The following is a 14,189-nucleotide window of genomic DNA, read 5'->3' as shown; positions in this document are numbered from 1 at the left end:
GCTACTGTTGTTTTAGTAATTTCAAATTCATGTTGGACATCAAATAAAATATTACAATAATGTACTGTATATTATATTTATTGTTAACGATAAACGAGACATCGAACGTTTTTACGAACAGGATATTTTACTTGTGTGCATTTACTATGATGGGAAAAAATAGAGTAAAATCACAGGTAAAATGCCATTTAACTCAATTTGATATAATGTTAGCGACACTTACGTGGACTCCGGGAGGTATATGGCTCTTCTATATCTAACCGTAGCTCTTGATGTATGTTGCGAGGATACATACCCTAGACTCCGCAACGTGCTCATCGCCGTGCGGGGCAAAATACGACTATGAGTCCTGGTCCAGTTTACACCTGGTTCACAGCGATATTTAAAGTTATCTGCAAAGTTTCGTGGTATTCGAAGCGAGACCCGATTGCGAGGTTCATTAAACTAATATGCACTTTTCAAAACCAAATGGTCGATTACATTCTTCGACATTTCAAGAACAAATAAGATTTATGAGTCCGACTGTTAGGCCTACACTGTTGACTTCAAATCATGAAATTTTTTGACTTGGATTTTGTACAGCCTGAAGGATCCGTCTTAACGGTTGCTTCCTTTTTTGGGCGAGTGGTTATAACTACTGGATCTTTTACGCTATAGATGGGGTATAAAAACATGACGCTACAGTGCCTAAAATATGTATGTACGTACGTTTACCATGGAATATAACAATGACTTAGGAAAAATTATGTGATTTCAAACTCTTGTACACTCTTTGTCATAAAAGCTTATATTACCATTTGGGTGTTTGAGACACACACAATCCTTGTGAGAGAGAGAGAGAGAGAGAGAGAGAGAGAGAGAGAGAGAGAGAGAGAGAGAGAGAGAGAGAGAGAGAGAGAGAGAGAGAGAGAGAGAGAGAGAGGGAGAGAGGGGGGTACCCCCTTTTTACTCTTCCACGGACACAGATGGCGGACGAGATGCGAAATATCCATGTCGTAAATTGTGATATTGCGATTCTGAAGAGTCACTATCACGGTAGTCCTGTTTGCGGACGGTACACGCGTTTCGCTCAAGGGAGGGACGACTTACTCCGTATGCAAGCAGGACTACTAATTTGGATGAAGAATCGTTGAAGTTTGAGCGGTATCATACACCACTTTTTTTAAATTTGATGTAGACACTGGACGTACGTACTGTACGAAAAGACACAGCGAGAGTGGGGTGAAAAGGAGACACGAGAAATATCAGTGAAAAGTGGGATGGACACCGAAACACACGCGTAGATGTCTACTGACTGCTCGAGCGCTCTCTTCCACGTTGAAAGCGGCATCTTCTGATGTTCATAAAACGTCAAATATGCTATTAATTTAAAAGCTCTTATGACCAGGATTGTGTGTTTCAAAGAAGGATTTGTGTGTGACTCAAACATCCAAATGTTACAAAATGTAAGCTTTTATAACACAGAGTAATTTCCTGTTCAGCATTGCCATTCTTTTGCATTGTCATACATGTATACATTTCTTGTATATTTTCATTTACAGGATACTTATTAAAACGTTTTGACCAAATCAAAATGTTCACGCATTCAAAAGAAGCCGTTCAATTAAGGAAACAGTTGTCTGGTAGTGTTTTGCCTTTTGTTGTGGAAGACAGGCAAGTTGGTGAGAGAGAACAAGACATCCACAAGAAACGACGAGAACGCATGGAGGCAGTGTGTAACAGAAGAAAAAATAACGGTACAAGATTTCCTGTTAGTCGATATCGTGCTTTTTATTTTAACGACGCTTATAAATGCGTATACTGCAGTGTACCAAAGGCCGGTACAACCAATTGGAAAAGGATTTTACTGGTTTTGCAAGGAGATACAAATTCAACGGTGACAAAGTTCCGTGAAGTACATAGCCATCATTTTCCAACCTTACGTAATGTGACTGACGATCGCTTGTCAAACTACACAACCTTTCTTTTCACAAGGGAACCATTTTCACGACTACTTTCTGCATTTATAGACAAATTCGAAACACCTGATGACACAGTGTATGACTGGGCAAAATGGGGAAAGAAAGTAGCAAAGAAATATCGGAAACAAAATGGAAACACAGACAATGGAAATGTCACCTTTGTAGAATTCATCCAGTATTTAATAGACCCTGCAACAAACCCAAGCAAAATGGATCCTCATTGGAGACCAGTATATCTCATGTGTAATATTTGCAACATGCGATATGATTTCATTGGTAGAATTGAACATTTCAAAGAGGACGCATATAGTTTTCTGAAACTTATCAATGCCAGTGATGTGGTGAAATCTTTAAATTTTCCAAGTGACAACTTCCATTCAACAAACGCTTCAGAAAAACTTTACCCAAATTACTACGCAAAAGTTCCACATGAATACCTTGTTAGATTATACAAGCGATATGAACTGGATTTTGAGCTGTTTGGTTATGAAGAACCGAACATAATTTCTCTGACAAACAATACGTAGTCTAGAATTATAAACTGGTACAGTAAATTACGTTTTAAAAACTTGAACACAAAAGTAATGAAGTTTTTAAAACGTAATTTTACTGTACCAGTTTAAAATTCTAGACTAAACAATACGTAACCAAGGAATAATAGAACAAAACTCTATTCACTTTAAGTCGGCTTTACTACGTGATTTCGACTGATTAACAACCAAGCAAATGAAGGAGGCAAATGTTAAATTCCTGACTGGAAGTTACGAACCGTTCTCACGGAAATATGTACAACTCGCTGAGTGGTTGGACCACAAGATTTGTAAATATATAGTCAGACATGGCATATAGGGTATCATTGATTCACAATGACCGTAGTCAGACACGGCATATATATTATCATTTATACACAGTGACCCGTAGTAGGGTGACATAATTCATATTTCGGGTGTCATTTGTGCTGGTTAAACAAATTAAAAATAAACTGTTGAACTACTGGTCTACAAATACTTTTTTATGAAAGGATAAATATTAACAACATTGTTGTCAAAACGTCTGGACTGAAGTTAATGAGAACAAAACTGAAGTTATGCTACTAGGGACAAAACAACAATTAGGTAAAGTAACAAGTAAGCATATTACAGTCGGAGATAATCAGATCAAACAGCTGACCATGTCTGCAATCTGGGAGGTTGGTTAGATTCAAATCTATCGATGGTTCGTCATGTTAACCATATCTGTAAGAAAGTCAATCATAACCTATACAATCTCCGTTGTATCCGTAAATATCTGAATCAGAAAGCTTGTGAAACATTGGTCCATTCTCTAGTCAATTCTCATCTTGATTATGCAAACTCCATATTGTATGGAATGCCACAGTATTTGTTTGACAGATTGCAGCAAGTACAAAATAATGCCGCACGAGTTGTAAAAGGTTTGAGAAAGCATGATGGAATAACACAATCTCTTATTGAGCTTCACTGGCTGCCTGTCAAGGCAAGAGTTGATTTTAAAGTAATTTTTTAAGGCTTTGAATGGTAAAGCACCTTTGTATATCCAGGATTCGTTCACACCTACCAACAATTCTCGTTACAATTTAGGTAACGACTGTAGTCAAAATCTTGTTGTACCTCGATCATATAATACACTAAATGACACAGCGCTTACCATTTGTGGACCAAAGCTATGGAACTCAATTCCTGGAGAACTAAAGCTGATCACTGACATTGAACTTTTTAAAGGTGAACTTAAAACACATCTGTTTAAACAATATTATAAACTGTATTGATGTATTACCATGTGTCTTTTTACTAAGTAGGCATTTGAGCCTTTTTGTAATTATTGTAACCAGTTTGTTGTTTTTAGCGTTATTATATTGTTTTACCATGCTTTTAAATCTATTGTGTGTACAGTGCTTTTGAATATTAATAAATAGAAAAGGCGCTTTAGAAAATAAATAAACTTTTAACTTTAAACTTTATTATATGCACAGCTTGCCTCAGTTTCAACTGCGTTGACCCTTATGTGGTCTATATACCCTCAGACTGGTGGTTAATCTTTCACCAGCTTGATATGAATGTATTGACAAAGTAGATAGCCATCTGTATGAAAACCATTCTGAGAGAGTCTCCCATAATTAAATATAGGGATATACATACAAATGTTGGGAACCGATGACATGTGACTTGAATGATCACTGTGCTTAAGCTACATCTTTGGAGGTTTTGGGCTATGTTTAAGCAATGTTTAGGCATACACATGACACTAGTAATCCAGCCTTCAGTTTACTAAGATAGACACAAACTAAATCAATCATTGTTCAATGTGGTAGATTACACAAGTGTGTGATAGTGGCTTCTCTGTTGTGTGATTCTAATCACCTTGTGAGCAACATAGTGTAAACATTGGAAGTCCCAAAACAGCACTTCCAGTTCATGGACCTCTATATAAACCAGTTTTCAGAGATGCCTCCCTACTGAGACTATAATTAAACCAACATCCATTCAATAGCTTATCACTGTTGTGGCAACATGTTGCAACAATAGTTTTAGTTTGTGTCGATCTTAGAAAACCAGATGGCGAAACTATTGGGTAATAGCTAGTAAGGCAACAATTGTACAGCTTTGTACACTTGACTTTAATATAAGTTTGAATGGCAGTATACATGACGTGTACAGTGACTTGTATGGTACATAGTGTTCAGCAAGCAGTGACTATCTTGATATATATCCATCTGAGGATGTGGGCCAGAAATTGGAGAAGGGGAATGCAGCACAATCTTGACACAATCATATTGTAGAAATGAATATTGTTTCTTCACCTAAAATAGGATGACTCTAGTCTTGATGTCAACTGTGGTGAAGGTATAAATTGTAACGATACTGTACAAACTAGACTAGGATGACCCCTCCCCACCATTTCAAAAACAGGGTTCCACTCCCAAGGCCAAAGATACTGATTGGTACCTAATGTTCTTGTACAGATACACCATATCTTCTGCCTGTATCTAGTGAAGAACACATTTTTTTACCTTGTCTCTGGTAGAGAAGCTGACAAATGTTAATCAAGGCTCAATTCTAGCCAGAATAGTACTAGTATATACAATTATTATTGAAATGTGTCACTTAATGTCATGTCTTCTGCTGACATTACTGTACTTGATGTCGTAACACTGTCTCTACTGATTTAATTAGCATATAGTACTTATGATTTCAATCGCAAACAACAGTACTTGGCCAATCACTTAGTCAAATTAAAAAGTAAATCTGTGAGTCCGACTAAATTTAACAGTGATTTGATTTACAGTGATATACGATTTCTGTACAACCGGACTTTCAAAGAATGCTCAAATTTGGAATCTCTAAGTTACAAAGAACGCTGCACTTATTGAGAACTTTGCTCCAGAAAACATTGTTGCAGAGAACTCCTTAGCTATCATACATAGAACTTGAATAACAGAGGGCCACTTAGTCACCTCAACTAACTCCTGTTTCATAGAATCCCATAGTTACCATACACAGAACTTCTTAGTAACAGAGGACCCCCTTAGTCGCCTCAATTAAGTCTTTAGATTCATAGAATCCCATAGTTACCAAACACAGAACTTCTTAGTACCAGAGGACCCCCTTAGTCACCTCAACTACGTCTTAAGTTTCATAGAATCCCTTAGTTACCATACACAGAACTTCTTAGTAACAGAGGACCCCTTATTTACCTCTACTAAGTCCCTAGTTTCACAGATCCTTTAGTTACTGTAAGTGGAAAGGAATATCTTTGTTTGAGGTCAATTTGGATACAAAAAACCCCTTCATTAAACTCTGTGGTAAGAGATAATCATGGAGCCCTAACAGAAAACAAAGAGAGAACTATTTTGTATATGGAGTTTAATATCTGTCATATCTCTTCCACCGTCCTGTAATGTAGTTAGAGAGTTCGTTGTGTCTTATATCTCTTCCATTGTCCTGTACTGTAATTCATTTCAAAGAATGTGTCCACCATCATCGGTATACCATCATTAGTGTTCTCAACATTCTCACTCAATTTTATTGTAACTACATCTCCTTGTTGAGGACATGGATTTTCTGATAAAAACAAGAGAAGAAAAGTGTTATTGTCATCACATTATGACGTACTAAGTTGAGGTGTGTGTATATGTACATATGTATGTGTGTGTGTGTGTGCATGTGCGTATGTATGTATGTATGTATGTATGTATGTATGTATGTATGTATGTGTGTGTATATATGTATGTACATACGTATATATGTGTGTGTATATGTATGTGTGTGTATGTGCGTATTTGTGTGTATATATATGCATGTATGTATGTGCACATTTATGTATGTGTGTGTGTGCATGCATGTATGTATGTATGTGTGTGTGTGTGTGAAGGGGCGTGTGCTTGTGTGGAGGGGCCATGAAGTTTAGGTAATTTACAGTTTAGGTAATCAAACAGGTTTGGCAGGCAGCAGCCAAGTCAAGGCCAACATAACTGGAAGATAAGAGTGCCATTAACAACAAATCTTTCAATTTAGGATGAAATAGTGTCAAAATACTTCATGTTGGGCAGAACAAATTTCATGCATAGGACATTTTCCACTGTATGAATATCAGGCTAAGCTGAAAACTGTTCTTATCATTCCTTACTCTGGTCCTTATTTCTCTATTCTATATATATTGTAAAACTGATCTGGACACCTCAGAATAAAAATTGATATGTAGAGTAAAACAAAAACAAATCCCATGACAGTGGTGATAAGACATAAGTGAAAATTTGGAATTCATTTTCTACGAAAATTTTAACTCTGTAAGTAGAAATTTTCTTTTATAACTAAGAACCCTGAGAGTGAATGAACATTCATTCTTGTTTGAGCTCTATAATTTATGGGCAAAATGATTCTTGTAAAACCATAACTTACCTCTGGAGCCAGCCATAAAACCTAGAATGAGTGCCTTTTCTGGCCTTGTTACTTTGTTAGATAATCTGAACATCTCTTGAGCTGCCAGCATTTGTTCTCTCTGTAAAGTAAAGATTTAAAAAAAAGTATAGTGTCATGAACATTCAGTTGTATTAAACAATGATTATTGTCTCTATTCTTTGTGACTTGTCTTTGGAAATCTCACCACTATTTAGCCGTTATTTGTAAAATCTCCCCTGCATGCATGCTGTAGTCAAACTAGTTCAGTATGATGTTGTATTAGTGAGAAACAGAGAACACTTGCCAACACTCATGCAAATACCCAGAGTACACCACACTTGCACTGACGTGCCATGAGGTTCTGTCATATTATGTCACTTTATTTGCATAAATACCAGTCTCAGCTGCAGAGAACAATGCAAGCACTTGTGCAAAATACCCAGAGTACACCACACTTGCACTGACATGCCATGAAGGTTCTGTCATATTATGAGACCTACAATGAGTCTTACTTTAATATTTGAACCAGACACAACAGCTGATTCCCAACATGAGTAATCTGTATTGGATAACAATGTTAACAATTTTACACTCTGTGTCCTTTCATTTCAATATCTACTTACAGTAAGTGACAGGCCTTTCTTTGCTGCAGGCTGCGCTGCAGTAGTTGAAGCAGCTGCAGTAGCGGTTGTTGCTGTGGATGTAGCTGGAGTTGTACTACTAGTAGCGGGTTGTGGCTGTTGTGCGATTACAGGTTGAGGCTGTTGCTGTTGTTGTTGTTGTTGCTGTTGCTGCTGCTGTTGTGGCTGTGGCTGTGGTTGTGGTTGTGTAATCTGTGTTATCACGGTTGTTTGTTGACGTAGTTGGGACTGCTGCAGTTGCTGGTTCAGCTGTTGTTGTAAGTTTTCTCTTGCATCTCTCACAGATGGAGGAGTTGTCTGACCTGCAGAACAACATGACAGTCAATGGTTATATAACAAAACAAGGAGCGTGACACCAATAATTCTTTTTTAACTCAAAGAGAAAAGAAAGTGTCAAGCTGTAAAGTAGCATGCAGTCCGCAGATGTGAAAATAATATCATACTTGTAAGTTGGTCAATACAATAATAAACATAAGTCTATTTTGCACCATTTTGCAATACTACAACAACTGAAGATTCACTTGGAAAATTAAACCTGTGAAAATGATTATCAATGTATTCACAGCTGCTGGTTTCAACACTTATCGTTGGTAGAACTTGATTTCCTTCACAGTACTGGCAACTTATCAAAGAAGAGGAGCCCAGTCCCCTTGAAATATTTTGGTTGGATTGTATGGTTTGTGATGACAACACTTTTATGATGTACCTAAACAACGTACCTATATTAGTAAGCAGAGACGTCGGTTTGTTGGTAGCAGGAACATATGATGGTGTCGGAGTCGATGTTGTTGATACAACTCCTGGTTTCTGGAATATATAATGCAAAGAAATACTTGGTTAATTTTATTACGAGATGCAATGTACGTGTTAAAATTAATAATTAATGTGGCGCAAGCTGAGTTTAACTCAAGTGAACATGCCATAATTAAACTATACAAATGCAACTGCTTTCTTGTCCAATCACAATACAAACAAGTACTTTGGGTCATGTATCAATCAATCAATCAGTCAATCAAACAATTTATATAGCGCCTGAATCCATTACTCAGAATGTTCAAATTTTGGGGGCTTGAGATACTTTTGTTGCTGTCACTTTGGATACAGGGTCTCTGTCTGGGGTGCACAGTGTGTAGTGTGCATGAAACAGTCACCACACAAATTTCTTAGGGTTTTCTACGTTCACATTTATTGTTATAACAAGTGGCCTAGCAGTCGAAATAGCTCTGCTGTTTTTCGATATTTTTGTTTACATAAATGGTACAGGAGATGAACAACTTGAATCTTGATGTTGTATTAGTTGTCACTGTCTAGAAACAGTTCAACTATGCTACAATTAAGAATAATCACAGTGATGAAGTGTTTGTGGTTCGTAGGTCAAGATATCTATAACCCACTGGGCAAAAAATTCCCTACAAAACATATTTCCAATCATCATTAGTGTATCATGGTTTTTAGTGGTAAAAATTATTCAATACTATAGTTATTATTCAGCATGGTAGAAGAGATTTTTTCAAGCCAATGTGGTGTACCCAATGACAGATACCCCCAAATCTGTCAAAAACACCAAAAAAATACCATTTTTGAATAAAAAAGCCAAAGAATTGCATGCTGTCAAATATAGAATCCTACCAGTAGACCAGTATTGTTACTGTATGCCTATATGGTTTTGCACTTTCAAGTGCGGTGGTCAAAAGTAAACAACCATATGCATGAACACTCTCGGTGAAATGGGTTGGAAAATGACCACATTATCAATACTACACTCAAAGGAAGTTGCATTCGATGAGATGTGTTGACACAGACATGGCAGACTTGTCATCTGGTCGGTCATATCCAAGTATTCACACCACCTGTTAGCTTTATTTTTGTCAAAACGGTAACTGCTCACCCATTGCACAGGAAATGCTACCTAATGGATTGCTTACAAAATTTATCCTGAATTACAATTACAATTTTTAACCGAATTTTTTGAGAACTGTTGAACTCTAAAGATTTACTGAGAGTAGTATAACATCAAACCAGGTCTGAACTGCAGATCCTACAGAATCTAATGAGGGCTGTATAACATCAAAACATACCTGAACTGTTGGTGCTACAAGACCAGCTGCATATTCCGGTGTAGCTGGAGGGGCTTCCTTGTCTTTCTTCATTTGTTCCTGCATGGCTTCAATTTCTGTTTTAATAGTATCAAAAAATTGAAATACTTCATGATATCTGAATGCACTGTAAAAATAGTCTTATTATATTTTCTATCTGTTTCCCTGAATCACAAAGGTTATAATGAACAATAAGTACAGTTTAACTAGTCGTTTATTTGATCTACCCAGCTGATGGTATACATGTACACTGTATATGTGTACTCCTGACTATTTTCTATGCCATATTTGGTAATGTATCGGAAAGTTGGTTTACTCATATTATCACCCACTTAGTATAATCAGAGCTTCTCAGTAGAGACTGGTTCATTTCCTAGTACAGTGTATACACTATAGCAATGTGTAGGGTGTACCTGACATAACAAAACTAACAACATAGTCTAACCTAACAAAGTCTAACCATATATGTACATTAGATATATGAGAGATGAGAGAAATACTCACCCTGCATCTTCTTCCTTCTCTTTGCTTCTCTACCACCTCCCATTGGTTGCTCAGCAATGTCCAACAGCTAGCGACAAAAAAATGATAAAGATGCACCTTCTTACGACAGCAAATAACACAGACGCTAGTAGCAAAGAGCGCCCTCTATTGGCATAGTGTCAAAGTAATATACTAGTATGTCAAATTGTTGAATGTTAATGACTGGTCATACAAGTTGTATATTATGACCCTCACAGTCTGGACTGGTTGTAAAATTCATATCTTTGCTTAGGATAGGTTGAATAATGATGCTGACATAAATAAAAGATGGCCATATTACCTTTGTTCCTCTTTCTTTCTGTGTTGATAACGTTCTGTTGAGGGGAGTACTTCTGTTCAGATTTGCATGGGAACGAAAGCCAGATATTGGTGCTGTTTTGGGAATTCCTTTGAGAGGTGCTAGAAGAGGAACCAGAAATAACATGATCTAACAGTTTCTATATTATATAGATATGACAGTCCACGGCATCACTAACAACATAACACTGATCCACTGATCTTACTATATATATACTGATCACATAACACTGATCTTATATATATATATATATATATCTAACAAAATAGTTTCAAAAATACATTCTAGTTGCAGATATTACAGCTTTTGAAGTCAAAAGTCTACCAAAACTTGGGGTAAAAGACATGCTAACTATGTACAGAAAGATTCTGCCAATTTGTCTTCATGTATAGAATTATAAAATGGTATTAAAAAAGATCACTTGACAGTTTATGATAGTATCGTCTAAAGTAACTTACTATGATCATCTGTCTTTTTGGCTACTAATCTAGCTTTTACAGCCAATGGATTACTATGTCCTTGTTTTCGCTGTAATGCTTGAGCCTCTGCAGCTGTAAAAACCAAACATGTATTGTTGAAATTACAAAATTGTTGTAGACGACACAGTTCCCCTTGATAAAGGTGCTATGTTTGAAAGAGTGTAATATTGATGCAAGGATACAATGTCATTTGAAAATAAATCACTGGAAGGCCAGACAAAGAGATATTTTGGTGTAACCCTCTATGAACTCCCTGTGTCTGTCTGTCTGTCTGTCTGTCTGTCTGTCTGTCTATCTGTCTGTCTTTCAGATCATTCTTGCTATATCAGACTGTGCCTTTACTTTATATAGCTTGTGCATAGCGACTCAATGACCAGTACACATGTGCGTCCTATATACTATGCGATGTTTCTTTGGTGGTTTTACCCAAGGATGCATTATGGTGTGCGTGCACGTTCTATATACTACGCCCATTCTCCACGCGGAGGGTACTACCTACAATATCATCGTGAGGCAGCTGGTCACAAATGAATCTACGCTGCACAAGCTTATGGGCTTTGCCTAGTTATGATATTATGTATACATATGACCAAATAAATGGATGATTGAAAATATACTTGAATTAAAGAAACATTCTTTGGTTCTCCCGCACCAAACTCATCTGTGTTAGTATGTGACACCAGTTTTAGTATCAGCATTCAACTATCCTTTGATCCCCCCATATTAAAATCAATTTCTTACATTTTTGAAGTAATTCTGTTCTGACTGTAGCTGACTTAGGTTTCCTCTTCAAAGTAAAATGTTTGACTGGTGGTGGCTGTAGTCCTACTAGTTGTGTGAGAGCATTTCTATTTAAATACTGACATTCCATAGGAAGAAAGGATGATGGATCAGTCTCAGCAACTGTTGAACAAATAAATAAAAACACCGTTAAAAGTATTTGTTGAATATTCATAAATACCTAATAATGCCATTATTTTGTATTGTGACTATCCTTGAATAGAATATTAGCTCACAAGTGACTGTGGTTTAGGCTATCCTTGAATAGAATATTAGTTCACAAGTGACTGTGGTTTAGGCTATCCTTGAATAGAATATTAGTTCACAAGTGACTGTGGTTTAGGCTATCCTTGAATAGAATATTACTTCACAAGTGACTGTGGTTTAGGCTATCCTTGAATAGAATATTAGTTCACAAGTGACTGTGGTTTAGGCTATCCTTGAATAGAATATTAGTTCACAAGTGACTGTGGTTTAGGCTATCCTTGAATAGAATATTAGTTCACAAGTGACTGTGGTTTAGGCTATCCTTGAATAGAATATTAGTTCACAAGTGACCTTAGAGTAGGGGTAGATCCTGGGTGCAAACCTGTACTGGGATAGTTTAACATTGAGTTTAAATCATTCAACACTCAGGGCTTGAAATGAACTTTATTGTTTGGTAGTCCTAGTGGACTACCAGTTTCAGAAAGTGGTAGCCCAAGGATTGTGACCTGTAGTCCCATATTCCTGAACTGACAACAGATTTCCTCTATTGGAAATACATGTCTTGTTAAAATACTTTCATGTCCATAAATCTTCCATCCTTTAAATAATCACATAATCAGTGGTAGCCTGAGTGGACTACCATCTGTAAATCATGGTAGCCCCGTGAACTTAGGGTAGTCTGTGGACACGGGACTACTGTTAATTTCGTTCAAATTGATAAGGAATTAACACACACGTGATGTACTAACCTATCCTTCTGAGTTCATGCAGTGCATCGGCTACTGTTGGGTGATTCTGCTCAATTTCTAGATTCAATCTCCCAGTGGATGGGTACGTTCTCAAGATATCTGCAATGATCCGGACCCATTCGTCATCATCTTGCAATGCCTGTTCTATAATGTCTTCTAGTTCAGCTCTTAACTGATAAGATAATAGAAATAATGAACTTACTAAATGATTCTTTTGTTTGAACGGAACATGGAGGTACGAAGGACTACCTCAATGTGTGTTCCTACCTCCATGAACGGAATGACTGAAAACGAAACATACTGATGAAACTGAGTTTGCTTTACTTGCCTCATCAACGTTCCTCCGATGCATGTGCAAGAACGATAATAACAGCTTTAGCTTTACTTGCGATTGTCCGGCTAGAAAACACGTCTGGATATTCTGCAACACTTCTCTGTTGAGTTGTGAGCTAAAACTACTGATACCAGACCACAAATCATCACTATCTCCAAGTTTATTGTGAAGCCAAAGGCTTGTGTCGCTTACTCTCACCGACGCCATCTTTGCCCATTGAACCTCTCAGGTCATTACGTTTGAAGAGCAGACCCCCTAAGTCCAAAAGATATTTACAGAGGAAATTATAATACTATAACATGTGATAACAACCTTTTGACTATATATTCCTCCTGTAAGGAGAAATGAGAGTAATATTTCTACGTAGTATAGAGATTGATACATTTGTAGCAGCAAGACTCGTATGATATTTTCCTAAGAAAATGGCAATCTAAGCAATAATACATGCCCCGGTGTATAAGCTTATATAGAGGCATGTATGTCTCAGTGACTTTATCCATAAGTTACATCCGAGGGCACAAGCTTGACTGTCGGCAGTCGCTCGCGCCTAGCCTTTTTTGCTACGTTTTATCCACAGTCGCTTGTAAACTGTTATTCCTTTCCTAAATGGTTTTATTCTTGTCTTTGACGGTCTTAATACAGAACAATGACGTTATTATAGGGATTGGCGATATTCTTATAAAATCGGTAGCGATGCCATACCCCCCTAGCTACAACTAAAGTCGTCGCCGCGCTCCGATCCGGCTAGGCACGAGCGACTGTTGACAGTCTAGGCACAAGCTAGGTACATGGGTTCCGTGTCCTATCTTAATCACAACAGATCAAGAGAGCCGCTCTGTTAATGTTATGCATTTAAACTCATTCATTTAACCACATGTGTTCACATTTAACTCTTAAAATTCATCTTAAATTCGATGTTATTTAATGGAAATGAAAAATTAAAAGCATTAAAGCCCCTTGTGATTATTTTGTATGCCTGTCAACTCTACCATGATGACTCTACTAGCCTAGGGAAAATGGGAAGCCAAATATTGATTTTTTAAACTGTCGACTAATTGAAACACCAATCCATTATCTTATTCCAAGGCCAAGAAATTCGACACCAAATGTGTGACCCCATTAATCAAATCACTTATTTCCAATATCAATATGATTGTCCGTTATTTCTAATGAGGAATACATCGC

General features: G+C 37.1%; 2 protein-coding genes across 2 annotated transcripts; one reads left to right on the top strand and one right to left on the bottom strand.

Moving 5' to 3' along the window:
* Positions 1 to 1,573: 1,573 nt before the first annotated feature.
* On the top strand, positions 1,574 to 2,488 carry LOC144446359 (carbohydrate sulfotransferase 8-like). Its single transcript, XM_078136105.1, has one exon. The coding sequence runs from the start codon at positions 1,574 to 1,576 to the stop codon at positions 2,486 to 2,488; it is 915 nt and encodes a 304-aa protein (XP_077992231.1).
* A 1,977-nt stretch (positions 2,489 to 4,465) lies between these two features.
* On the bottom strand, positions 4,466 to 13,211 carry LOC144446485 (negative elongation factor A-like). Its single transcript, XM_078136255.1, has 11 exons — positions 12,999 to 13,211; positions 12,671 to 12,842; positions 11,676 to 11,837; positions 10,914 to 11,006; positions 10,438 to 10,556; positions 10,119 to 10,185; positions 9,597 to 9,691; positions 8,238 to 8,325; positions 7,501 to 7,820; positions 6,878 to 6,977; positions 4,466 to 6,040 (listed from the first exon to the last, which is right to left on the bottom strand). Exons 1-11 carry the CDS (start codon positions 13,209 to 13,211, stop codon positions 5,883 to 5,885), a joined length of 1,587 nt encoding a protein of 528 aa, XP_077992381.1. The 3' UTR covers positions 4,466 to 5,882.
* Between the last annotated feature and the right edge of the window lie 978 nt (positions 13,212 to 14,189).

The sequence above is a fragment of the Glandiceps talaboti genome, chromosome 15, assembly GCF_964340395.1.
Source record: "Glandiceps talaboti chromosome 15, keGlaTala1.1, whole genome shotgun sequence".
Classification (NCBI taxonomy): domain Eukaryota; kingdom Metazoa; phylum Hemichordata; class Enteropneusta; family Spengelidae; genus Glandiceps; species Glandiceps talaboti.
The sequence above is the reverse complement of the archived record's forward strand: the minus strand, read 5'-3'. Positions and strand labels throughout refer to the sequence as shown.

Excerpts from the sequence above, each read along its gene's own strand:
- LOC144446485 (XM_078136255.1), bottom strand. The coding sequence starts at position 13,211 with ATGGCGTCGGTGAGAGTAAGCGACACAAGCCTTTGGCTTCACAATAAA. Across the intron at positions 10,186-10,437 it reads AGAAAGAAAGAGGAACAAAG|CTGTTGGACATTGCTGAGCA; the intron begins GTAATATGGCCA and ends TTTTGTCGCTAG. Across the intron at positions 6,041-6,877 it reads TTTTATGGCTGGCTCCAGAG|AAAATCCATGTCCTCAACAA; the intron begins GTAAGTTATGGT and ends TGTTTTTATCAG.
- LOC144446359 (XM_078136105.1), top strand. The coding sequence starts at position 1,574 with ATGTTCACGCATTCAAAAGAAGCCGTTCAATTAAGGAAACAGTTGTCT.